The sequence below is a fragment of the Batrachochytrium dendrobatidis genome, assembly GCF_000203795.2.
Source record: "Batrachochytrium dendrobatidis JAM81 unplaced genomic scaffold BATDEscaffold_14, whole genome shotgun sequence".
Taxonomy (NCBI): Eukaryota; Fungi; Chytridiomycota; class Chytridiomycetes; order Rhizophydiales; genus Batrachochytrium; species Batrachochytrium dendrobatidis.
Window position 1 is genome coordinate 459,654 of NW_006281112.1, and position 24,071 is coordinate 483,724.

General features: G+C 41.0%; 6 protein-coding genes across 6 annotated transcripts; all 6 read right to left on the reverse strand.

Moving 5' to 3' along the window:
* Window positions 1-38: 38 nt before the first annotated feature.
* On the reverse strand, window positions 39-3,220 carry BATDEDRAFT_27702 (uncharacterized protein; the record flags this gene model as incomplete). The annotated part of the gene is made up of 2 exons (XM_006681879.1): window positions 39-3,088; window positions 3,169-3,220. 2 exons carry the CDS (start codon window positions 3,218-3,220, stop codon window positions 39-41), a joined length of 3,102 nt encoding a protein of 1,033 aa, XP_006681942.1.
* Window positions 3,221-4,595: 1,375 nt separating this feature from the next.
* BATDEDRAFT_6084 (uncharacterized protein) lies at window positions 4,596-5,235 on the reverse strand (the record flags this gene model as incomplete). The annotated part of the gene is made up of 3 exons (XM_006681792.1): window positions 4,596-4,816; window positions 4,891-4,975; window positions 5,077-5,235. Coding segments are annotated over 3 exons (465 nt in total), but the record flags the coding sequence as incomplete, so codon positions are not given.
* Window positions 5,236-8,362: 3,127 nt separating this feature from the next.
* Window positions 8,363-9,955, reverse strand: BATDEDRAFT_14105 (uncharacterized protein; the record flags this gene model as incomplete). Its single annotated transcript, XM_006681810.1, has 1 exon — window positions 8,363-9,955. One exon carries the CDS (start codon window positions 9,953-9,955, stop codon window positions 8,363-8,365), a length of 1,593 nt encoding a protein of 530 aa, XP_006681873.1.
* Window positions 9,956-13,890: 3,935 nt separating this feature from the next.
* BATDEDRAFT_91698 (uncharacterized protein) lies at window positions 13,891-16,438 on the reverse strand (the record flags this gene model as incomplete). Its single annotated transcript, XM_006682029.1, has 2 exons — window positions 13,891-16,130; window positions 16,379-16,438. The coding sequence occupies 2 exons, from the start codon at window positions 16,436-16,438 to the stop codon at window positions 13,995-13,997; spliced, it is 2,196 nt and encodes a 731-aa protein (XP_006682092.1). The 3' UTR covers window positions 13,891-13,994.
* A 154-nt stretch (window positions 16,439-16,592) lies between these two features.
* Window positions 16,593-18,729, reverse strand: BATDEDRAFT_36043 (uncharacterized protein; the record flags this gene model as incomplete). The annotated part of the gene is made up of 2 exons (XM_006681933.1): window positions 16,593-18,249; window positions 18,522-18,729. The coding sequence occupies 2 exons, from the start codon at window positions 18,727-18,729 to the stop codon at window positions 16,754-16,756; spliced, it is 1,704 nt and encodes a 567-aa protein (XP_006681996.1). The 3' UTR covers window positions 16,593-16,753.
* A 1,085-nt stretch (window positions 18,730-19,814) lies between these two features.
* Window positions 19,815-23,780, reverse strand: BATDEDRAFT_36044 (uncharacterized protein). The gene is made up of 4 exons (XM_006681934.1): window positions 23,402-23,780; window positions 22,569-23,114; window positions 20,544-22,501; window positions 19,815-20,481 (listed from the first exon to the last, which is right to left on the reverse strand). Exons 1-4 carry the CDS (start codon window positions 23,712-23,714, stop codon window positions 19,984-19,986), a joined length of 3,315 nt encoding a protein of 1,104 aa, XP_006681997.1. The 5' UTR covers window positions 23,715-23,780; the 3' UTR covers window positions 19,815-19,983.
* Between the last annotated feature and the right edge of the window lie 291 nt (window positions 23,781-24,071).

The window sequence follows — 24,071 nt, forward strand, 5'->3', positions numbered from 1 at the left end:
TGGATCCATTAATGTAATAACCATCGTGTTAGTTTAAACTACAACTCGCCTTTTAACCTGGCTAGTGCTTCAGGCTTCAGGCAGAATCCATAGTTTTTCTGGCAGCCTTTTCCACAATGAGATTTAGTCTTTCCACAGAATCCACTTCCAGAGCAACATGTTCTGCCTGGACATTTGGTGTTGAATCCTTCTCCACATCGATTGTTTTTACTGATTGGATAGTCAGTTTTTGGTGCTGATGCTGGTGCTTTTGGTTGTGCTGATGATTGTGTTGTTGTTGATGGCGATTGTGTTGTTGTCGATTTAGCTAAAAACCTGGCTAGTGCTTCAGGTGTCAAGCAGAATCCAAAGTCTTTCTGGCAGCCTATTCCACAATGAGAAGGTGTTTTTCCACAGAATCCACTTCCAGAACAGCATGTTTTGCCTGGACATTTAGTGCTGAATCCTTCTCCACATCGACCATCTGCACTAATTAGATACTCAACTGTTGGTTTGGAAGGTAATCTGGGTGGTTCATCATTCCAGCAGACTCCATAGTCTTTCTGGCAACCATCTCTACAATAGCCAACAGTTTTTCCACAGAATCCACTTTTAGAACAGCATTCTTTGCCTGGACATCTGGTGTCGAATCCTTCTCCACATCGACCGTCTGCACTAACTGGATACTCGACTTTTGGTTTGGGTGGTTCACCATCCCAGCAGACTCCATAACTCTCCTGACAGCCCTTTCCACAATAGCCAACAGTTTTTCCACAGAATCCACTTTTAGAACAGCATTCTTTGCCTGGACATTTAGTGCCGACTTCATCTCCACATAGACCATCTGCACTAATTGGATACTCAACTGTTGGTTTAGCTGGTGGTTTGGGTGGTTCATCACCATCCCAGCAGACTCCATAGCCCTCCTGACAGCCCTTTCCACAATAGCCAACAGTGTCTCCACAGAATCCATTTCCAGAGCAGCAGTCTTTGCCTGAGCATTGAGTACCAAGAATCCATCCACATTGATTGTTTACACTAACTGGACGCCCAGATTTTGAGTTGGCTGGCGGTAATTTGGCTGGTGGTTTGGGTGGTGGTTTGGGTGGTTTGGGTGGTTCATCACCATCCCAGCAGACTCCATAGTCTTTCTGGCAGCCCTTTCCACAATAACCGGGAGATTCTCCACAGAATCCACTTTTAGAGCAGCAGTCTCTGCCTGAGCAGTTAAGGCCGAACTTCTTTCCACATAGACCGTCTGTACTAGTTATATAGTCAACTTTTGAGTTGGCTGGCGGTAATTTGGCTGGTGGTGGTTGTACTGGTAATTCGGTAAGTTCAATATCACCCCAACAAATTCCATAGCCCTCTTGACAGCCCTTTCCACAATGAGGATCAGTGTCTCCACAGAGTCCACTTCTAGAGCAGCATAGTGTGTCTGAACATCTCGTGCCGAATTCTTTTCCACATTGACCATCTGCACTAACTGGATAGTCAGGTTTTGGTGCTGGTGCTTTTGGTTTTGCTGGTGATTTGGGTGGTTTATTAGTATCCCAACAAACTCCATAGTCTTTCTGGCAGTTCTCTTTACAATGACCTTTAGTTTTTCCACAGAAATGATCTCCAGAGCAGCATAGTGTGTCTGGACATTTAGTGCCGAATACCTTTCCGCATCGATTGTCTTTACTGACTGGGTGCCCAGATTTTGGTTCAGGTGATGGCTCGACTGGTGTTGATGATTTAGCTGGTGATGGTGATTCTGACTCGGCTGGTGGTAATCCCGACTCGACTGGTGGTAGTGATTCGAGTAGTTGGGTAGTATCCCAGCAAACTCCAAAGTCTTTCTGGCAATCTTTTCCACAATGAAAAAGAGTTTTTCCACAGAATTCATTTCCAGAGCAGCATAGTGCATCTGGACATCTAGTGCCAAACATCTTTCCGCATCGATTGTTTACACTAATTGGGTATCCATCCTTTAGTTTGGTTGATGGTGACTCGACTGGTGGTGGTAATTTAGCTAGTGGTGATTTGGGTGGTGGTGGTGATTTGGGTAGTCCATTAGGACCCCAACAGACTCCATAGCCCTCTTGACAGTTCTTTCCGCAATAACCGCTAGTTGTTCCACAGACTCCATTTTTAGAGCAACATCCCCCATTTGGACATTTGGTATTGATATCTGATCCGCACTGACCGTCTGTGCTGGGAAAAGGTCCGTCATCTGATGGGGTAGTTCCTAGGCAAGTTCCGAATTGGGGAATACATCCTACTCCGCAATAATAGAGCGAGGCTCCACAGTATTGACTCCTGGAGCAACATTGGTCGTTCTTACATTTCCCATTACCACCGAGATCTTGCCCACACTTATTATTCGCATTGCGCGGAGCCTCGCCCACTGCATAAGTTGGTGGGCTGTATTTCCAACAACGTCCGTATCCTTTTTGACAGCCTGCTTCACAATACCCTTTGCCGGATCCGCATTTCCCATCTTTGGAGCAGCAATGACCTGGATTGCATTTGGTGCCAAACTCTTTTCCACATTGACCGTTCTTGGTATATGAAAACCCAGCACTTAAACCCAATGGTACGCCATAATCCCAGCAAGTTCCGTATCCCTCCAAGCAGTTTTCGTTGCAATGATTTCCATCATTGCCGCATTTCCCGTCTTTGGAGCAGCAACTCGATCCGGCGCATTTGACACCGATATCTGGTCCACATTGGCGGGGAACAATTGTAAGACCGTTGGGTAAAGTAGTAGGACTAGAAACTTCAAGACAGAGTCCGTATCCAAACAAACATCCGTTTTGACAATGGCCATCATCGGTACCACAGAGCTTTCCCTGAGAGCAGCATTTATTGCCAGGACACCTAGTTTCAAAACCTGGTCCACATCGATCGTTTATACTGACTGCACGCTCGCCACCCAAGACAGGCGACACGGTAGTTTCCCAGCAGGCTCCAAAGGGTTTCTGACAACCTGTTCCACAATACTCACTGGAAAGTCCACATTGTCCAGATTCAGAGCAGCAACTGTTGTTTGGACATGTGGTACCACTACTGGGTCCACATTGACCATCTGTACTGATTCTAGGCAACCTACCAGGCTGTCCAACTGTTTTAATAAAAACCGTTAGCACTACTGTTCGTATACTATAAAATGACACATGGTTAGATAGTTCAAATCATACTTACAAACGACTGTAGTCAAAGCAGCAATCAGCACTGCATGTATAATCGCCACCATATTTGTATCACAAGCTAAGAGACGGTCGAATTTATAGATGAATAGGTTATATAGGCAAGTAAAACATTAAATACTTGGTTATTATAAGCATTCCTAGTTTCCAAGTTGAATACCAGTTTAGGGGTGGATTTAAACTGCCATCGTATACCATGGTGAAGCACATCACGCCACTACATGCTATTTGAAACTGAGCTTTAACTGCAGCACAAGCTTTATTTCATGGTGCCAGTATGTATTGCAGTGGTTTGCATCATCAAGACCAATTTAAACTGTTTTTGTAACAGGTGCGGTGGCAATGCTAAACAATGAACACAAGGATAGAAAACGATAAGAAAGGTTTATTTATATTCCAATCCAACTCCATGTTTTAAAAGCATTCGGACAACATCAAGCAGACCGCCGTTGTAATGTTTTAGAAACATCATGTTTCTACTTGTAACATTGCACAACTGATTTAGATTAGCGTACATGTTCTACAAGAATGTCAAGCTCATATCAAAACCAGACCCAATGACATTGTGCAAGATTGACTCCAGAGTTAGCAAATTGATCGTACCAACAAGTTAGACTGTCGTTGTGATATGAGACGCGATGGATGACTCGAGCCAGCAAATGAACAATTTACCAGTATTCATGAAACAGCATCGCCAAACACACTACACAAAGTGGTTGAATGGAATTTGTGAGTACTTCTCCAAACGATATACTGATGGCTGCTGGCATTTTCATCCTGTATCATACTTTTTATCACCAGTTGTAAGCAATGGGTTCAATATTGGATTGGCTTGGTATTAAGCATGTCACATCCCAAATTAATTGTTTATACACCATAATGGCGTGTTCAGATCATGACTTATATCGGGCTCAAAGGATACCAACAGATTCATTATCATACAGTATTCAATAAACATTATTATAAATTGACCTGTTGCAGGAATAACAGCATCTGGCTCAAGTGGTTGTTGCATACAATGCATACCAACGCGCATTCGCAAAATAGATGCAACTCAATTCATACTATCCTGTAAATTGGGCAATACCCATTACTTCATAAGACTAATGGTTTATTATGCATTCCAGTTCCTTTATTTAATGTTCCTGTTTACGTGAATTCAGCTGCACACTTACATCAGATTATGTTGAGAGAATGGTTCCGCGACATTTATCTGATCCACATAAACACTTTGTTAATGTGTAACCAGATTTTCTAGATGAGCGTGACAGTTTAGAGTTTTCTTTTGACCCTGAATGGTTTGCGTTGTTTCGATTGCGGGAATGACCACGCTTGACTGAGGTTGAATTGTAATGTATATCCTATGTTTATAAATATGTCAGATGGTGCAATCTATAGTTTGAATGCAAAAATAGTTGGACGTACGGATGAATTGCTGTAATCGAATGTCAATTCTTCTCCTGCAGCAATAGGTCGAACTGTGAAAAATGCAATATGGTGTACATCAGGGTCTACCGAATCGACTTGTACACAGTACGATGCCATATTAGGAACACACGAGTGGTTGAAAAATCGAGATACATTGCCGCACTTGTACGCATCAATGATTTTTATCGGAATCCCTTGGTCATTAAGTAATCCCTCTACAGACAGTGAGCACTTTAGATATAAGCAAATAATAAAATGCGGTGCCAAATAATAGAAAAAATGGCTTTACCATTGAAATCCATTGCAAAATGATATTCGCGACTTTCATTATTCCTGCTTGCTGCTTCAGCCTCAGTGATCACTTCTCCGAAATACTACAGTTATTCAAAGTACCAGTCAACATCGTGATATAGTTTTTTGTTAAATATGCCATCTCATATAGCAGGAGAACCCCAAGACAATGGCAACAACTTACTTTGGAGACAAATGCACCAGCTGGTAGACGATTTTTTGTTCGAACACCCCATCCGCGCTCACCACACCAAAATACATCTAAACGTGCCATAGAAGGTCGTTGACTCACCCGGTTTGGACACGAGGCATTGCATGAACATTTGTCGTTGCATTCCTTGATCATGCATTCACGAGGACCAATGCGTACCAACCCACGCAGACTATACGGCATTTTCGTACCATCGATACAATCACACTTTTGTGCATCAGGATGATCAATTAAACCAGCACACGATCCCTTGCAACTGCATCCAAACATCCGATCATTATCTCGTGGCGGTATATCCTTATGATAAATGAATTTCTCAGTCCATAAAAAATTACGTGGCGGACCTGCCGTATTACCACGTAAATCAATTGTAACATTGTACATGCTAGAATTTTTTTCTTGCATGACTAGATTCGTGGAGCTAGGGTGATGCGCTAGACTAGAGGGTTGGGATATGTCGTGCTGAAGCAGTTGATCGTTAAAGTAGTGACCTTTTTCTTGATCAGATGTCTCGTCATCTGAGCCGTCAGATGATATTGGGACAACTTCAAATGGTTGTGGTTTGATATGTGTAGAAATCTCAACAGAAACCTTTCTGGGCTTCAACTTTATCTGAGGAATAGAATTAGGAGGTATAGATGTAGTCCAAGAGCGAAAGGAAATTGGTGTAATGCCATGATACTCTACATGCGGCTGATCCGTGCCTTTCACTCTATACAGATCTGGAAATAATGACATATCTTGAATCGCAATTTATATTACAAAATCATATCAGTAACATGGGTTCAAACTATAAAATAGGGTACGCAAATAAAAACAACATTTTTTCAACAAGATATAGATTAAAAATACACTACACACCATAATGGCAGCTACTTGCACTATCAGACGTGTGCTTGTGGTGGTTGACATGAGAGTCATGAATGGGGTGGTATCGCTTTTTCTTTTTTTTAGATCCATAGTCTAAAGTGTCCTTGGAACCGACTATAAATTTGGCTGGTGTAGTGGTGGGTTTGGTATCATCGGATTGAGCTTTTGGTAATACACTCTGATGATACAGGGTATATTTATTTTCAGCAGATACCGCCGCCTGATGTATAACAGAGTGTTTTGAAACGATTGCCTTGGCAGTTGGAAATTCCACAGTCGGGAGGTTATGTGATATGACTATTTAACAAGAGATATAATTTAGTCAGCGTAAACGTCAATTTCCAATCATCCAAGTCGATGACATCTTGAACAGATATGGAACAACTCTTTATCATGTTGATTTCATCTCCAACCTCCAAAAATTTCTGATATTAAAGCAGTCGGTGGATTTTCCAAATCAATAGCCTACAAAACGATTAACAAGAAAATTCAAAAGTTGGATTATTCATGCAGGTGTAGTAGATAGGTTGCAAGCAACAAACAGCGATATTTGATTTACACTTTTAAAATAAATCGTCACAATCACTAAAACTGTACTAGGATCTAGCAAGTGGTATAGACTTGATATGTGCAATGTATTGGCTACTTACATTGCAATCATCCTTTACAGGTAATGCGGCGATTGATCGGGTAAATGTAGTGATATCACTGCTCCCATTTAATACAAGCGTTTGATATTGTTCAATCTGTTCAATTTGATTCAAACGTGCCTGCTTGTCTGCCTTGTATTGCTTCATGATTTTTGGACAAGATAAATGCGTTTCCGGCTCCCATGTATTTTCTTGTGATGAGAATCCTTTCCATTTTACTAGATAAATAGGTTTTCCCTATATACGACCATTCAATCAATAAAGACCACAATTGATGAAGAATCAGATACTGTTAAAATCAACATCTAAGCACGAGAATCCATTTACCTTGTAGTCAAAATCATCGTCAACGATTTCTTCAACCTAAGACGTACAATAAAGTTAGTATATAGAGTATTGATTGTAGTTTATGCGGGTATGCGAAACAGGAACGTTGGTTGTGAGGGAATCTAATGTTTGAGGCCATTTATCCATAGATCAATGGCGGAAAGTAATTTGAAATCAAGAGTCGGTCATGAGATTAAAAATGGAAACGTACGCATTATGATAGAGATTCAATACATGGTATATCACTGTCCATAAACGTATGTCAACTACTCTTGTCATTACGGCTATTGAAACAAGAGTTTCATGAGGCCAGTAAAGGATAGATGGGTGTTGTCCGAATCCATCAACATTACCAAACATTAAAATAGATTCATGATTGAACAATAACCAAAATTACGGCTAATATCTACACATGAATAGAGGGATCAAATGAATCTGAATGGTATATATCGGAAGTGGTGGTTGCGTATGATTTGGAGCATGCCAGTTCACCATCCGACTGCATTCAACTATCGAATGAATTCGTACAGATAAAACTACGCAACTTTTTAGTCTAATGAGTATAAACTCAAATCTATATCAGACTTGAAGAGATGTAGAATATCAGAGTTGTTGTGGATAGAACTTGTAGGTCATTAACTACTCGTCAAGAAACGTTCATTTGATTCATCCCGCCGATTATCGAGTCACACATATACGCACCTCGTACTCGATTTCTGATACATTGCGAAGGTTTTTTAAATAACTTTTTGACCTTTTGACTCTCATATGTATATATGGCCGACTGTAGACTTGTATAACGTAGAGTGGCAATCATCAGAGCAAACCAGTTCAAAGCAACTTCCGGTTTGCACACAATCCTGAGGGTACGCAAATCGGATTATCTTGTAAAATAAATCCCAAAAAGAAGAAAGTCTCCTGGAATGGCAATTTGCTAGACAAGGCTGTTTCTTGAACCCATTGCTTGGCTGGTCTTTTGTTGCTTGTACACTACATGTCTATGCCAACAATGAACAGCTTCTGTCCAAACCATAGTGTGTGTGCACTGTGCACCGTACAATGCTCGAGTCGAAAAAGCAATGTTAATGAAAGCGTAAAAATATTTAACGATTGTTTATTCTGAAGCAAAATGGAATCAGTTACTGTAAGATGGATACAGAAAAAGTGCTCCATTTTACACAAGGTTGTAGATCTAGAAATTATTCAAAAAGATAACCAAAACCCTTTTCCTTCCAATCCTATAGATATGATCAGTATGGTGTGTAATATCGCCACAGTGTTGATATAGGATTACAACAAAAACAATAGAATGCCCGTTGAGTGAGTGGGCTAAAAGGTATCAATTAACAAGAGATGAGAAAAAACACGCAACAGTGTTGGTAATGAATGTGTAGGAGAATCAAGATGTGTGATTACTGTGTGATCCAGTATCGCTGCACAAGTCCTTGTCGTCGATCACGCTCCCATTCAACCCATCGTCGAGTAGGGATATCAGACGCACTAAACGCCTTTCCGTCAGAGCCGCCATGCCCACCTTTACCCTCGCCTTCAACCAGCCGTGTTTGTCCCCAACTGAAATCATCAAAATGCCAAAAGGCATAGACAGGCAACACAAAATTCCAGATGGGAAGTGCAAGCAAGTACACAAACATCCAATATATGTACACTACTCTGCGAGTCGTTAGGAGAATTAGAATGGCTGGAAGACCCAAGATGCCAGCAAGAAGAATCAATGGAATCACCGGAACAACAGGTCCAATAATTGCCACAATGATAAGCGTCAATGTAAACAGAATGGCTGCAGGTAGCGTGATGGTGCCAATCAGTTCCAAAAAAATGACAAACTGCATCGAAAAACAGAAAATACCGCAGAGGTTGGAAACCAACACAAGCTCAAGCAGATTGTGAATCGTCGAGTTGATCCAGCGACGACGCTGAGATAAAAGAACAGCAAATGTATTGGGAACTGTGGTTTTGCAAAAAGCACGAGGAACAAACAACAGTTTACGACGAGGAAAAGCACGCAGCATAAGGGTAGTCAAAAATCGATCTTCACCTAGCAAGAGTAAATTCTTTTTATGAAGAGTGTCAACCACAGATTCAGAGTATGTTTGTACAATATCAGGATTGCAAAGAATTGGAACCCAGTATCCATCCTTGGGAGCCTTGATACGGTACATGCAAAAACAGCCGGGAAGACAAGTCACACCACCAAACATGGACTCAAAGGCTTTGTTGAGATGATGCGACAGATAGTATTCAAATACTTGGATTCGCGAAACCCATGATTCAGATTTGTTGGCAATGCGTGTTTCACCACATAGACCCATAACAAGAGGATCACTGGCCATGCAAGCGACCATGCGAGCAACAGAGTCTGGCGCAACCTTTGTATCAGCATCAACCATAAGAACAATCTCAAACGTGTCGGGTGTCACGCCCATAAGATAATGCAGTTTTAAAAACAAATCATATTCTAATGGAGTCATGGACTCGTCCAAGGTCACTTTTTGCAAGAAGCGCATCAAAATCATTTGCGAGTCACGCTTGCCACGATTTCCAGGTTTAGGCAGTTTGGACTCTTCCTCAGTTCCACATTTAACAATCAAAATAGTAGGAACAACACGATCTTGATAACTGTACCACCCAACGTAGACTTTGGCTCTATTATGTTCTTTGGATCCTTCTCCAATCGCCAGGTATGATAGTCCTTCTGGGTCTTCCCAGTTAGGATCCAGTTCCAACATACTCAAAATTAATTCTGGAGTAGTTTGTGTGTTGCCAGAACCCTTGATCATACCATCGGCAATAATAAAAAGCACCTTGTGATCTTCAGAATAGTCGGTCATGGCAAGAGAATTAAAGGTTGTGCGTAGACCCTGTTCATCTTCAGAATAGCATGTAACCAGCATAATGGTATGCAATTCACGACCATAGTTGGACGAGGGCTTTTGAACAGTCTTGGTGCCCACATTGCGACGGCGAAGCGTCTCACGCCTTTCCATGGGAGAAATGGTAGGGACACCAGAACGGTGAGCAATAGCAAGATTGCCATTGACTTGCATAGTAAAGGGCATGATTCCGCCTTCAAGCTGAACACGACGCGATAAACGACGGTCCTTGTCATTCTTGTCCTGTTTTTGTAGTTTGCCTAGATGGCGAGAGATAAACCAGCTAAACAGCATGGCCAAGACAAAACGAATTATAATTAAAGCGCCAATAACAATAAGAGAGATATACAAAATTGTATCAGCCGCAAGACAGCCGGTAGATTCCGATGAAAGCGAGCCAATAGTCGATATAGATGCAGCACATTCAATTGTTGACAAGGAATTCGCATCAAAAAAGGCTCTGGTGGCATCCCTTCCAATATAAGAGTACATCAAATCATCGGAAAAGGTTCCAAAAATGCTGGTCGTTTGATTAAGAAATGGAGTCACGTCAATAACAAGACTACGAAATACAAGTAATCGTCGAGAAGGATCAGAGACAAGATCGGGCCAGTCAAAAGTAAGATGACCAACTCGCAAATCGGATAATGCATTGATTGAATTAGGGCTCGTGTGGCAGTGACTTGCTTCAAAATTAGACACTTTACACGATGGGGTTACTGCAGATTTGATCATGGCGGCGCATCCAGCAGAAATGGTTGGAGGAAACAGTGCAGAAATGTCTACACCAGTGGATTTGTCAATGGCGGCAGCGGTAGAACTGTTGGCCAGAGCACCAAAGGCATTGTGTGTTTTGATATAAGGAGTCATGCTGTACACAGTTCCGTGAATGGAGAATCTTTGAGGATATGTTGAAGGCGAATATTTCTTGAAGGTTTGCAAGCTAACTGCACCCATATCTCTTTTGCAGGTTACAGTTTGCAAACCAAAAGTAATAAAGGCAAGCAAGATGCACATGAGCAAGGCTACCCAGCATAGTGCAACCTTTTCACGCCAAGCACGCTGGACAGCTTTGTCGTGCATTCCGCCGAGTCGAGATAGAAGCACGGATGGAAAACAGCAGGTGACTAAAAACACAAAAATGCTCCATGGACCATACTTGTTTTCAGGTTCTGGTGCAAGGATATTGACTATGTCGGTTTGACGCTCAGGGTGAGTGAGTTTTTTTGAACGACCAAGAGTTCCAATAATGGCTTGATCGCGAGTATTGCCACGACCTTTGTTGGTTGTTTCAGCAGCAAATCCCATGGTACGACGCATACCACGAGATGAAGGATGTGCAGTTTTGTTTGCTTCTGTATCTTTGGAAAAAGTAACACCAGATCGACGAGGTGATTCTGAATTAACTGCTGACGAGTTGAGAGTACCTATAAAAAGTAGTCACGATGAGTAGGGTATTCATGAGCCAGCAACATGTCAGATTTCAATATGTTGCTTACCAGTTTCGCTTGAAGAATGATTATGACGCATAATCATCACTGAATCGGTGTGAGAATTGGGTTGGTTGATGGCGGGATCTACAGGACCAATGGTAAACTCTGATGGAAGACATGCAAACGGATCGATCGACACTGTATTGATAAAGCCAACATCACAATTGTTAGTATTTCTCTAGACAACATAGTAGATGATTATGCTTGGAAGCAAATATCTTGATATGTAAAAATCAAGTTTAACTGCCATGGCCCAAATCAGCAAGATACATGGTAAAGTGACAGATAAAAGTATGTTGATAAATACGACCTTTATCCATATGGCAGTGACTGAATAAAGGAGCAATTCAGTGATTTACGTAAAATGGAGTACAGAATAGAAGAATCTAATCAACACAATCTCATGAAATGGTTCTCCAAATTCACTAGACAACATTATGTTGATTGAATGTTTACACCCATTGCAATCTCCACCTTTTTCATCCAAATCAAACATTGAATGATTGGTATAAAAACACCGATTGCATTCCCGCAATTTTTTGTTGGACCAAAGCGGAAATGCATTCGAGTCTGTACAGACTTGAAGCAGTTCAATACCTGGATTGCAATGAATCTGGTGATTGTACAATGTGTGACTAGCAAAAAAAGAATCAAGACTATAGTTTGATGTAACACATGATGGTAGTGGTTGAGAAAGGAATAAAGAGTCTAGTGAAGAAGTGGAGGATTTGTAGTGAGGAAGCGTAACATAGTATATTCCGAGACAAGGCAGTGATTGCAAGACGAGCCCACAAGCATTCCATTTACGTGAATACGATGGTAAATTGAATGCAATTTCAATGATTATCGAATGCCTCAAATTTTCAATGTAGTTATCCACCCCTTCCATATGGAGTGAACGACACAGCCAGCCATCAGCGTATTGAATGAGCAACGACATTGAATAACCCAATCATGACAGTGTCGATTGGACGAGCCAGACAGACAATTGCCATGACTGTAGTGCCAAGAGCACAAATAGAAAGAAATAACGAATAGACCCAAGTAGGATCATGCTCAAGCCAATAGTATTTACCTCGATTGGTAGCATCTGTCGAGTCATGCGAATTGGGCGGAGATGGTCGTTGCTGGTCTGAAGAAAACTGTACCTGCAGAGTTTCTGAGGGTCGAATGAGATTTTTTCCAGGACCCATAATAGAATGTGTCGTTTGATTAGATATATAACAGATGTGCCAAGCCAAGGCTGCTGAATCGATGAGTAGCGGGACAGTTATGGAACCAAGTTCTGTCTGTAAGAGGTGATCTTTGATTTATAAAGACAAGTAGACTGACTGGTATAAGAGAAAAAGTCAACAATGTATTTAAAAGCAGGTAGAAATAGTAAAGCTTTGCTGCAAAATGGGGTGGAAATGACCAACCTACAGTCAATGTGTAGCAACAATCTTTAAAGATTATTTGATGGATTATTGTTGAGTTGTTGATGGATTATTGACGAGTTGTTGAGTTGTTGATTGGGATTCTGGTTACCAAGAATCCTTGAAGTAAGATGTAAGCAATCCTCAAGATGGAAACTCACAAGAGCAATCAGCCTATATAATTGAAACAGTTGTTTGACTCTTCAACAAGTCGATTAACAAGCTATAACTCGTAAAATAAGGACTTGTGGCAACTGCTGGCACAGCAGACAACTGTCAATAATTGGCTTCTGTTGCCGCCCTGCTATAACACTCTTGCTGGGTTGACAATCGTACCCCTGAAAGGGTTAATCCTTATGAGAGGTCCTGAAAACAGGACTTGCCATTCAGGCAGTATCAACCCTTGCCATTTGTTTGATATTCGCTTACACCCCTTACTACTTGGATCTGTATTGATTGCTAAACTGGCACGGCTATTCTATAGTGTTTGTCCAATGCTTGGTTTCGGAACAACACTACTGTCTTGGAATACCGAGTCTTTGTCTCAACTCATCTATGAGCCCATCATACCTTGATTCACTTTCTCTGCCACTATCAAGTACTCTTGTTGCTCATCATCTCATGACTGACATTTGCATATCTGCTAGTACATTCATTTGTCAGATACAAGGGTTGTATTAAAACAAGTCACCCTGGTCCTATTACAATCATTTGGTGTTTTTGTATTATGCTTGCTCACTATCAATGCAACCACCGCATCAATAACTAGCCATAAAGAAATGGGCAAATCAAAAAATGTTTTCTAATAAAAAAACTCGACATTTTGGAAACATTCCGATGCCATCCTACAAGCATCTCTGTCACAGCATTTCAGATCACGAATTATCCATTCGTAAAGCTGCACATTTGTTTGCGTTGTTGTAACGGGTGAAACCCCAACGATCGTGTCAGTATGGCCAATAAGCAGCCACCGCCAGACTAAATCCGTGATGTTTTACATTGAATCAACTGAAACTACAGAGGGCTTGTCAATTTGGCCAGGTTGTTACTGTGGTACAGGAAATACAAGCAACACATGAACACCATCACTGATTGCTAGCAATTTTCATCTCTTCATTCTCACGCCCTTACCAACTGGAATAGCTTATCTAAAGTTTTATTGCTTGTAAAAATCAACCCCTGATTTTAAATCTTCAATAGTCATCCCACAACCAAACCCATCATCTCGTAATTGACGGCTCTATATTATAATTCACTCCGTCGCAGCGAGGCAACATGTGCTGCCCCAATATCCCGTCCACTGTCTCGCCAAATCTCAAGACTGTTGGCCAAATGTTTTGCTAAAATCCAAAACCTACCAATCTGCTTTAGCGATGTGATCTGCATATCTAGCAATTCGGCTGGATCATCCCCTGAATATGGATCTACGATTCCCATTCGGATCGACAGAATAAATACAATCCCCGCTCGGAATAAACCAAGTGCAAACAACCATCCAACATATGCAAATCCTGGATTATACTTTGTAAAACGTGATAGAATAATAGAAATTTGATAGGCTGCGTCAAAACAAATCATTGCTGAAGGATCAGATAACACTTCTGATGACTGTCGTCTTTGTAGTTTAAAAATACGAGATCCATGTAGCAACAGTCGTGCATAATGGTACATGATTTGACGGTGGGCAATGATCCAGTGAGGAGGATGGATAGAAAGAACATCCGTTCCATACCTATGACTAATCTGTCTCACCCAGGGTGCTTGAGTGCTCCACCATGTCTGAAGTCGGTTCTCTAACAATGCTCTGTCCATGTCTGAATCAAAATGCTCTGGCCGAGTTGTTGTTCCTCGCAATGTCTTGTCAAACTCCTTGATACACGACAGAATACGTGTGAGTCCCAGTGAATGTGAAAAATGCTTGTTGTACACACATTTGGGCTGAGGAGGTAGTTGATGGAGCAGCTGTTGTGGAATAGAGGCTTGTTGAGATTGGAGAAGTGGTGGATAATGTTGTAACGAAAAAATGTCCATCGTGTCGTGTTGAGCAAGATTGGGATCGTAAATTAGGTTTCCTTCTTGCTCGCCAGACCCAGCGAGTCCAAAATTCTGTGGAACAGAAAACATGTGTGATTCAGAAATAGTGTGGCTTTCATTAGACGCTATGGAATGAGATATCAACGGAACAGATGCGTCACACACTGGTTCGTGGTAGGTAAACACGTACAGGAGATCGGGTATAGATACTTCACAATCTTCGTCACGAATAGTAAATGGAATGTCGGTCTTGACCAAACTAGCAGAACGATCCAGTACATACAGCAAAGCCCACATCCGTCTACGTAGCTCAATCTCTTTCAATGTCATAAAAGCAGCCTTTTCTGCTGATATGGATCTGTTAAGCCCCATCGTTTGTCCCATTCGAATAGCCATTCCTGCGTATAGATATCCCTTTTCACCAAGTCCACAACAGGCAGAGTAGTAGGACAAAAGCACCAGTGCAGCAACAGTCGAGTAGGTTGCTTGCTCTAAATAGTTGTCTAGAATTGATGTAGCACGCTTAAAATACAAGTCACCAGCATGGAACGTGTCTTGGTCAGGCAGAGTGGGCTGAGTTAATGCTAAAGCATATTTGGCATTCAGAAGCAACGGAGATTGTTTTTGGATATTATCAACAAATTCTTTTTTTGGAAAAATGGGAAACTGTGTAAGAAAGTATTCGAAATATCTATCAATAAGATCCATGTGAATCTCGTTATGGATCGGCGTTGAAGTGGTGCCTGGAATGTGGTCTGGAAGATGCTGCATGTACATAGATTTAACCCATTTTGGTGATAGTGCAGGTATATCAAAACCAATTAGCATATGAGCATTGGGCTGTGATGTGACTGTATCATGTGGTGTAAAGGATAGCTGTGATTGTATAGCATTGAATGATGAAATCTGCGACAAAGCAGACATGGGCAAGGAGAATGGCATGGATGGATCGTTGTTGGCCATCATATACCCACTACCAGACCCATCACCACTACCGACCGTTGCAGCAAAGGGGTGATCTAGCAATTCGAGATTATCCAAAAGAGCGGTTGCATTTGAAGAAGCAGAGGTCATGCTAAGTGCATCACAAGCTTCCGAATCAGCAATCAAATTAAAAGTAGCATTCATGCCGGCATTAGATGCTGAAGTTGAAATAGATTGGTCTTTTGAATCGTTGTTGGATTGTAAGCTCTCTAGTTTGGCCTCTAATTCACGAATGCGAGCATGTAATCTGTCCACATGGCCATTCTTTGGGCCTCTCTTTCGTATCTTTCGTAAAAACACACATGCCTGTCCAAGTCCAGTGCAGAGTGAGCATGACGGTTGCTTTCCATCACACTTGACTCTCTAGTCATTTGCAATCATGTAATGTAGCCGGTTTGAACACAATACGACATGAAGGTTGAATCAGTATATTTGCATGCAGTTTAAAATATGTAGTGAGCCGAATCGAGTTTGGACAATAAACCATTTTTGTTGATGGAACCACATCGGTAATCGTCATTTTGAATTAGAAACAGTAATAATCATTATTGTATTGACAGGCTTTGGCCAATGCAAAGTCTTGGTCTTTTATAAAGTACATTGCAACATACCTTGAAAGCACATCCGTCACAAGCAATGGTAATGCGAGTTGTCAGGCTGTTTTTGGGCATTTTCAATGAAATCCACAAAATAATTGCTGCCAATTCAAAACGCGGCAACATTAAAAAATAATATTCTGCAGGATAAATCAATTTTCCAAATCACTGTTTCAGATCTTGAAATGCAATTTGATTGGCTTGAACAAATGTCATTCAATCTTGGTTTATTTCAATATAATGATTTCATTTAGGTTTGACCAGAAAGTTTGTAATCAATCCAATCAACTGCTTGAATCTCAATCAAGTCAATTCAAAGGATCAAATACATCATTTTACCAATACTCGGTGCTACAACTCTTGGTACTCAAAACGCCTCGATAATAACAATCAAGGCTTTCCGTTTCTGACTTTGGGGAATCTACCGTCTACAGTAGGGGTGATGCTGACATGCTTTTGAATACACGAAGATAAAACATCAACAGAAGGATTACCAGTAGTAACCAGTTTGTTGGCCACCATGATATTGTCGCCACCATTTGCAACAAACTCGTTTGTAATCATTTTGTAAGAAGTATTAAGATCTAGCGGTTGTCCATCGACTGTGGCATTCACAACACGGCTGCCAAGAGGCTGTTGCGCATCAAACGAAAACCTGATGCCAGAAAATTGTGCAACGGATATGACTGGCTTGTCCGTAGCAATATTGTGCATAGACACTGCATTTTCAAGAACGGCTTTGATCTGAGTACCAGTGTACGGGAAACTAACAATAGAGTCTCCGAATGGCAAAACAGTCATAACATCAGCATAGGATATGTTTCCCTTTTGAAACGAAGCACGTATACCACCAGAGTTCATCAAGGCAATCTTGGGCCCGGGAGATGGATCAGCATCTTTCATGCAATCAGCTATCAGATCACCAATAGCACATTCACCAGTAATGCAGTCAGTGATGGAGAAATCGGCAGTAGCTGTACCAACTACCTTTTGTGTAAGATTGGCAAACGATACTCGGAGTTCATCAACACGCTTTTGAAAAACGGGGTCTTGTGGAACTGACTGATCCATCAAAATGGGATCGCCCACAGGTGGAAGCATATGACCGGATTTGTCCCATTCCAAATCAAGATGTCCGAGATAGTTTCCATAACGATGGGCTTGAACGACCCAAGTGGACTTGCCATCCAAGTTGGTAACATTGGTCGGATAAGGACCCACAACGCCAGGGAACGAGGTGTTTTTAAGAAGAAGCGAATGAGAATGGCCTCCAACAATTAGGTCAATACCGCGAGTGTTGGCGGCAAGATACTTGTCAGCCAGATAACCATTGTGTGAAACGCAAATAACACGTTTAATACCATATCCACGCAGCTCATTTACATGGCGTTGAACAGGACCGACTGGGTCGTAAAAGGTTATGTTCTTGCTGCCGGTGGTAATGTCTGAAGTAGTATTGGTGATATAGCCAATAATTCCAACAGAAAGCTTGTTGATAACAATGTAGGGCTTTACACCAGCATTTTTGAGCGCTGGTGCTGTCCTAAGCTCGATATTGGATGAAAGAGCAGGAAATCGAAGCGTCTTGATAAAGCTAGCAAGGTAATTGACACCTTTATCGAATTCGTGATTACCAATAGCCATCGCATCGTACTCGAGCTTGTTCATAAACTCTGTAGAAGGCGACGATCCAAAAATGTTGAAAAACAGTGTGCCTTGGAACTGATCGCCAGCATCAAGAAGTAACACTTGGGACGAGTTTTTGCGATAGGCATCGACCAGAGTCTTGAGACGAGCAACACCACCATAGCAGGTGTTGCTTTTTTTGTTAGCTGCTGTGCAGTCTGTACCGCCATTATTGAATTCATCAAAATGGGCGTGTATATCTAAAGCGGATAATTATAATGCATATTATTAGTCCAATTTCAAATTAAAAAAAACTTGGTCAAGCCAAACTGGGGTTCAGCTCTATTCCCGAAATATATGGCTGTTAATATTTCGGGAATAGAGATTGTAAAATGGCCACGCCATAACCCCAAGAAAGATCTGCAAAGGGAATAGTGAGAATGTGTACATTGCACAATTATGCAAGCCGTGAAAAATATCCACTCAGCTCATCATGCAAGTACTTGTCCACCAAGCAAAATCGCACGCTTACCATTAGTGTGCAATAGTGTGAATCGACTAGGCGCATTAGGGTTAGGAACGGGTCTTTGTCCGTACCTGGGAATTGCGGCAGCATGACCAGCAGCAAAGATCAACAGTAATTCAACAATATACGCCTTCATTATTATCAAGGCTTCGAATCGAATAATTAAACGCGGGAATCCGAGATATAGCCAAGAATTAGCATCGACCTTGGGCATGGCTATTTATAGAATAATACATGTGGCAAAGTAATTTTTTGATAGTTGCATGATTGATCACGTTTCCAAAGTATTGGCTGTACAAAGTATAGCTTATTCTAGTCTAAAACATTTGTGCTGCTTTAGTCCAAAGTAGTGATGCGATAGTGCTTTTCACTGAAGATCATGAGATCGGTTTATAACAAAGAGCAGATGGTGTGCTAAAGTCCAAGTAAATCAACACGTGATGAATACACTTTCTTGAATAACAAAACCAATGGGACAGTCTAAATCCAAATTCAATTTAGCACTTGATTGAAAGCAGGAATACAAGCATTGCTTATACCTTTTTCAAGTGTATTCCAAGCATACCCAGTTTAGATACTGGGTGTAGTTTAGTCAACATATGTTATTATTTAGCCATCCTCACCGCCTCATAAGCCACAGAGTAGATTCAATTCCACCTTTCCCCCTGTATGAATATCATCGTGTAGTCTAATACCCGATAAGGCCGAATTGCACAGGCTGTACACTATGCTTGACAAAATCTGGAGACTGCTCAAATAATGCATCTTGGCTGTTTGAGATACCGCTGATCAAATAACATTACATTTTGTAAATCTAAAATGCATCCAACCAGCTACTGTCATCAAAAAACCATCCGATCCTTGGATTCTTGGTCAAGATTTGTAAAAGTGGATTCAAGTTGGTATCAACATAACATCTGCTTAAACAATACATACCATGCATTGAAAAACTTGAATCGGCTATTTTAAACCTAGGAATAAATAAAATATTCGGATCTCGGATTTACGGGAAATGACCTTGAACACCTGGCGTGATGGTTCCATAGCACTCAATACACATTTTCAATAATTGTACATGATTGCAGAGGTTTGAAAAAGTTTCATGATTTGTCTGCTCGAGTATCCAAACTCGCAACAGTATTACCAAATGGTACAATGAACATGTCGTAAAGCAATATTTTGAACGTTTATGTATTTACATTATTGGTCAAGGATATTCAGCGTTTATGTTGAACATTAACAGCACTGTGGAGAATGGTGGTTGAATTTGTAGCACCAACAGAATGAAAAAATGACATTCCATGTTTACAGGTTTGATGGCATCATATATTTGGTAACTCGTAGTTATTTTAAAATAGCCAATGATACATTATCCATTCAAACCAGTTTAAACATCATGACCAAGTTTTATATCAACATGGATATTCAAAGTTTATAATTCAAAATAGATGCAACATGGAGTTGTGATTCACGACTGGGTTTGAGTCGGTTGAGAATATGGTTCAGACATGCTGAGTATATGTTTTCTTTGTTCAAACCTGGCTTCACGTTCATATTCATCCCATCGACGGAACGGAATACGAGATCCATCAAACAGTCCGTGCGATTGCTCATCATCGTGTCGAGTACCAGCACTCGATACCTTGGGCTCATCACCAGTCACTTTTCTAGTCTCGCCCCAACTAAAATCATCAAAATGCCAAAACGAGTACACGGGAAGCACAATATGCCATATGGGAAGAGCAAGCAGATATACAAGCATCCAAAGCACGTAGTGGGCTCGACGACCTGTCAACAATACAAGAAGCATGGGCAAAAACATTGTGATGACCATGACAAAAAGGTTGAGAAACGCTGTAATGTTGTTATAGCCATGGTGCAAGATGGCATAAACGATCAAGTAATATGTGCAGACTAAACTAGCTGGAAGAACTGCAGTGCCAAGAAGGTCCATAAACACAACAAACTACAATTAAAACACCAAAATGAGTCCAAGAGTTTGAAACATTGCTAAATTAAATGACTCACCTGCATCGAAAAACAAAATGTGCCACATAGATTATTGACAAATACCAACTCCATCAAATTATGGACAGTCGAATTGATCCATCTACGTCGTTGCGAAAGCAGCACAGAAAACTTGTCAGGCACAGTTGTTTTGCAATATGCCGCTGGAACAAACATCATCAGCCGCTTGGGAAACGTTCTCAGCATCAACGTACTCAAAAACCGATCCTCGCCCAACAGCAATAGATTTTTTTGATGGAGAGTAAATGCTTCGTTCGTGGCGTATTGTTCAATGATATCAGGATTGACAAGAACAGGCAAAACTGAACCGTCCTTGACTGTTTTGAGACGGTACATGCAGAAACAGCCAGGTAAACACGTCACACCACCAAACACAGACTCGAACGCTTTTCCAAGATGATGCGAAATAAAATACTCGAAAACTTGAATCATGGTTACCCACGAGTCTTTTTTGTTGGCAATGCGTGTTTCCCCGCACAAACCCATTATACGAGGTTCGTTATGCATTGTATTCACCATAAATCTAAGCGAGTCGGGTGCAACACGAGTGTCGGCATCCACCATAAGAACAAGCTCATAGACATCTGGAGTAACACCCGTCAAGTAATGGATCTTGCGAAAGATATCGTAGTCGAGTGGAGTCATGCGATCGTAAAGAACAATTCGGGAAAAAAAGTTCATCAAAATCATCTGAGAATCCCGCTTTCCACGGTTTCCTGGTTTGGACTGTCCAGCTTCATATTCTGTACCACATTTGATGATCAGCACCATTGGAATGTGACGACCATGAACGCTATAAGATCCACAGTACACTCGAGCCATGTTATGCTGTTTGGTTCCGGTAGCAATCGAAACATAAGAAAACGCTTCAGGAGAATGTCCAAATGCTTCATCGTGATGCATCATGCTAATCAGAATATCAGGCGTAGATATTTGATTATCAGAACCCTTGACAATCCCATCAGCAACAACAAACAAAATCTTTTTACAGTCGTCATAATCAGTTAGGGCAAGCGAATCGAGTGTTGTACGAAGTGCAGATTCACCTTCCGAGTAGCATGTCACAAACATAACAGTGTAAAGATCGCTTGGATTCGGTGCTGGTCGATGGATTGTTGGGTCTTGTAAACGTACAATTGTACCTATTTGAGAAATAGGTTTCATGTACGACGCATGATCATTGTTTGCATTCATTAAAGATTCGTCAGACATGCGCAGATTTAGTACAGGTTTTACATCATATTTCTTGGCAATCGATGGGTCATACGGGTTATCGGGAGCATTTTTTGGAAATCTGATCAAATGTGAAGTCATAAACCAGTCAAAAAACAGAGCCATAGCAAACCGAGTGACTAAAATACTGACAACTGTAAACGACACTACAATAGTAACGAGTCGAGAGAGAATACACGACATGGGTAATTGGGAGAGAACACCGGCATAGTATTTCTGAACCAAGCAGTTGATCATATCTTTAGATACGTTTTTGTTTGTCCATATTAAATGCGTGCCATCATTGGTTGCCTGAGCTTGACGCAGTAGGGTATCCATAACATCACCAGCAATTGGCTCAGGATTGGCTTCAAAATAAGGTGCAAGATTTAAAACCGTTTGGCGAATAACTAAAAGTTTTCTACGTTTCACTTCAGACCATTCATAAGCAGGATCTGGATGAACAGTTACATTTTGGCCATATTCGCCAACCACAGAGGAATAGGGTAAAAAGTTTTGCTGAGTAGTTAGTTTTTGCAGATTGATACAATTTGGTGCACAAGACGATGGTAGTACAGCAAAATTAAACTTGGAAACATCAGCAGTTTGACAAGCAGAGATTTGGGGTTGCTCAAATGAACCAGACACGTCAATTCCACCAAATGCATCAGTCTGATCAAAAAGAGTGTTGTATGGAGGAGTGGTATAGTAGGAATTGTACATTCTGCCAAAAACAACAACTCCACCTAATAAACAGAAACATCAAGTTAGTCATAACAGCATAAAAGCATGATTTGACAAATCTAGACATACCAAATGCATTGATATCGACTGTATTGTCAAGAATATCGTTGGGACAGAGCAACGCGTTGAAAAAGATTAAAAAGACGACAACAAACATTGATAGTAATGCGGCAATCCAGCACAAGGTGACCTTTTCTCTCCATGCCTGTCGCTGGTTCTTGGTATTTATTCCTACAAAATTCAGCAGCATTGAAGGGAAACAGCACGTCAATGCCCATGACAAGATAACCCATAGTGTAGGCTTGGAGTTGTCCAGTGGTTTGGCAAGCATATTGTTATTTTGATGAGAAAGTGTTCCTGCAGCATGAGCATTGCTCTGCGTGCCTTTACGACGCAATGTGCGGCTACGAGTAGGACCGCCGTTGTTTGGCAAGGCTGCCTGCGAGTTGCCTGTTTGATGAAAAGGTGCACGGTCGGATCGTTTTAAAAGAGCAGCAGTGGTCTTGGCAGAAGATGGCTGAGTGGCTTCCACTAGTGAATTACCATGATTCTCGGATGTGTTGGAGTACACAGAGTAGTGAGCGCCAGCATCAGAGTATTGTTGTTTGACAGAGTCTAATTGTATACATTTTGGTGGTATAAGTACATTAATGATATAACAGATTGATCATTGTCCTAGCTTCTATAGCTGAGCAAGTTCAAGATTGGTATTTCAAACAACCAATGCAAATGTGGAGCGGAATTTAACATGCCAACATCAATGGATGGCTCAGCAATAGGTTGCCATTTTTCAGACAACAGAGTCGGAGATTGATTAATTAATAGATGAGCTTTATCACTAGAATTTGCAACGCTAATATGATGCTTTTGAAAGGATAGATTATAATGGTATGAGCATTTACCTTTGCGAAACAGGGTTGGTCTACGATTTATATTGGCATTATCTTCAGATTTGGTCGGTAAAATATCAGTCGACTCGGCCATAGTAGCATGACTGCCTGTAGATAGTGCACTAATGGGCGGAATGAATCCATGAGCATCGTAGACGGTACCAGTCGATACATCAGTAGGGACTCGATGCTCAAACCCATTGTATTCATACGAACCGATTTTCTGTTGTTGGCTGTGCTGATACTGCAAATGTGGCGGAGGTTCTCGCCGATGCAGGTTATCATGAAAAGAATTATGCTCTCGAGGTTTCTGATTATGGTCCATTATTAAAGCAAATAAAAGTGCTATAATAAAAGATAATGTAGAAACTTGCACGAATGACCGAAATAGTATATCAGAAGTAGTATAATATCAAGATTGTTGGTCAACGTTGATTTGATGTCCTAAATGTCAAAAATTTACGGGTACCAACAAAAAAGATGAACGAGAGGAAAAGTATTTTTTGGTTATATGAAACCACTCTAATTATGGCTTGAAAGCATTCTGATAGTATCAAGTAGAATGCTATTGCAGTCTGAGAAACATGAGTTTTTGGTTTATAAAATTGTACAGTTGCTTCAAATTCTATATAAATAAAATGTCAAAGTTCATGTCTGAGCAAGACCAAAGTGATGATTCTGT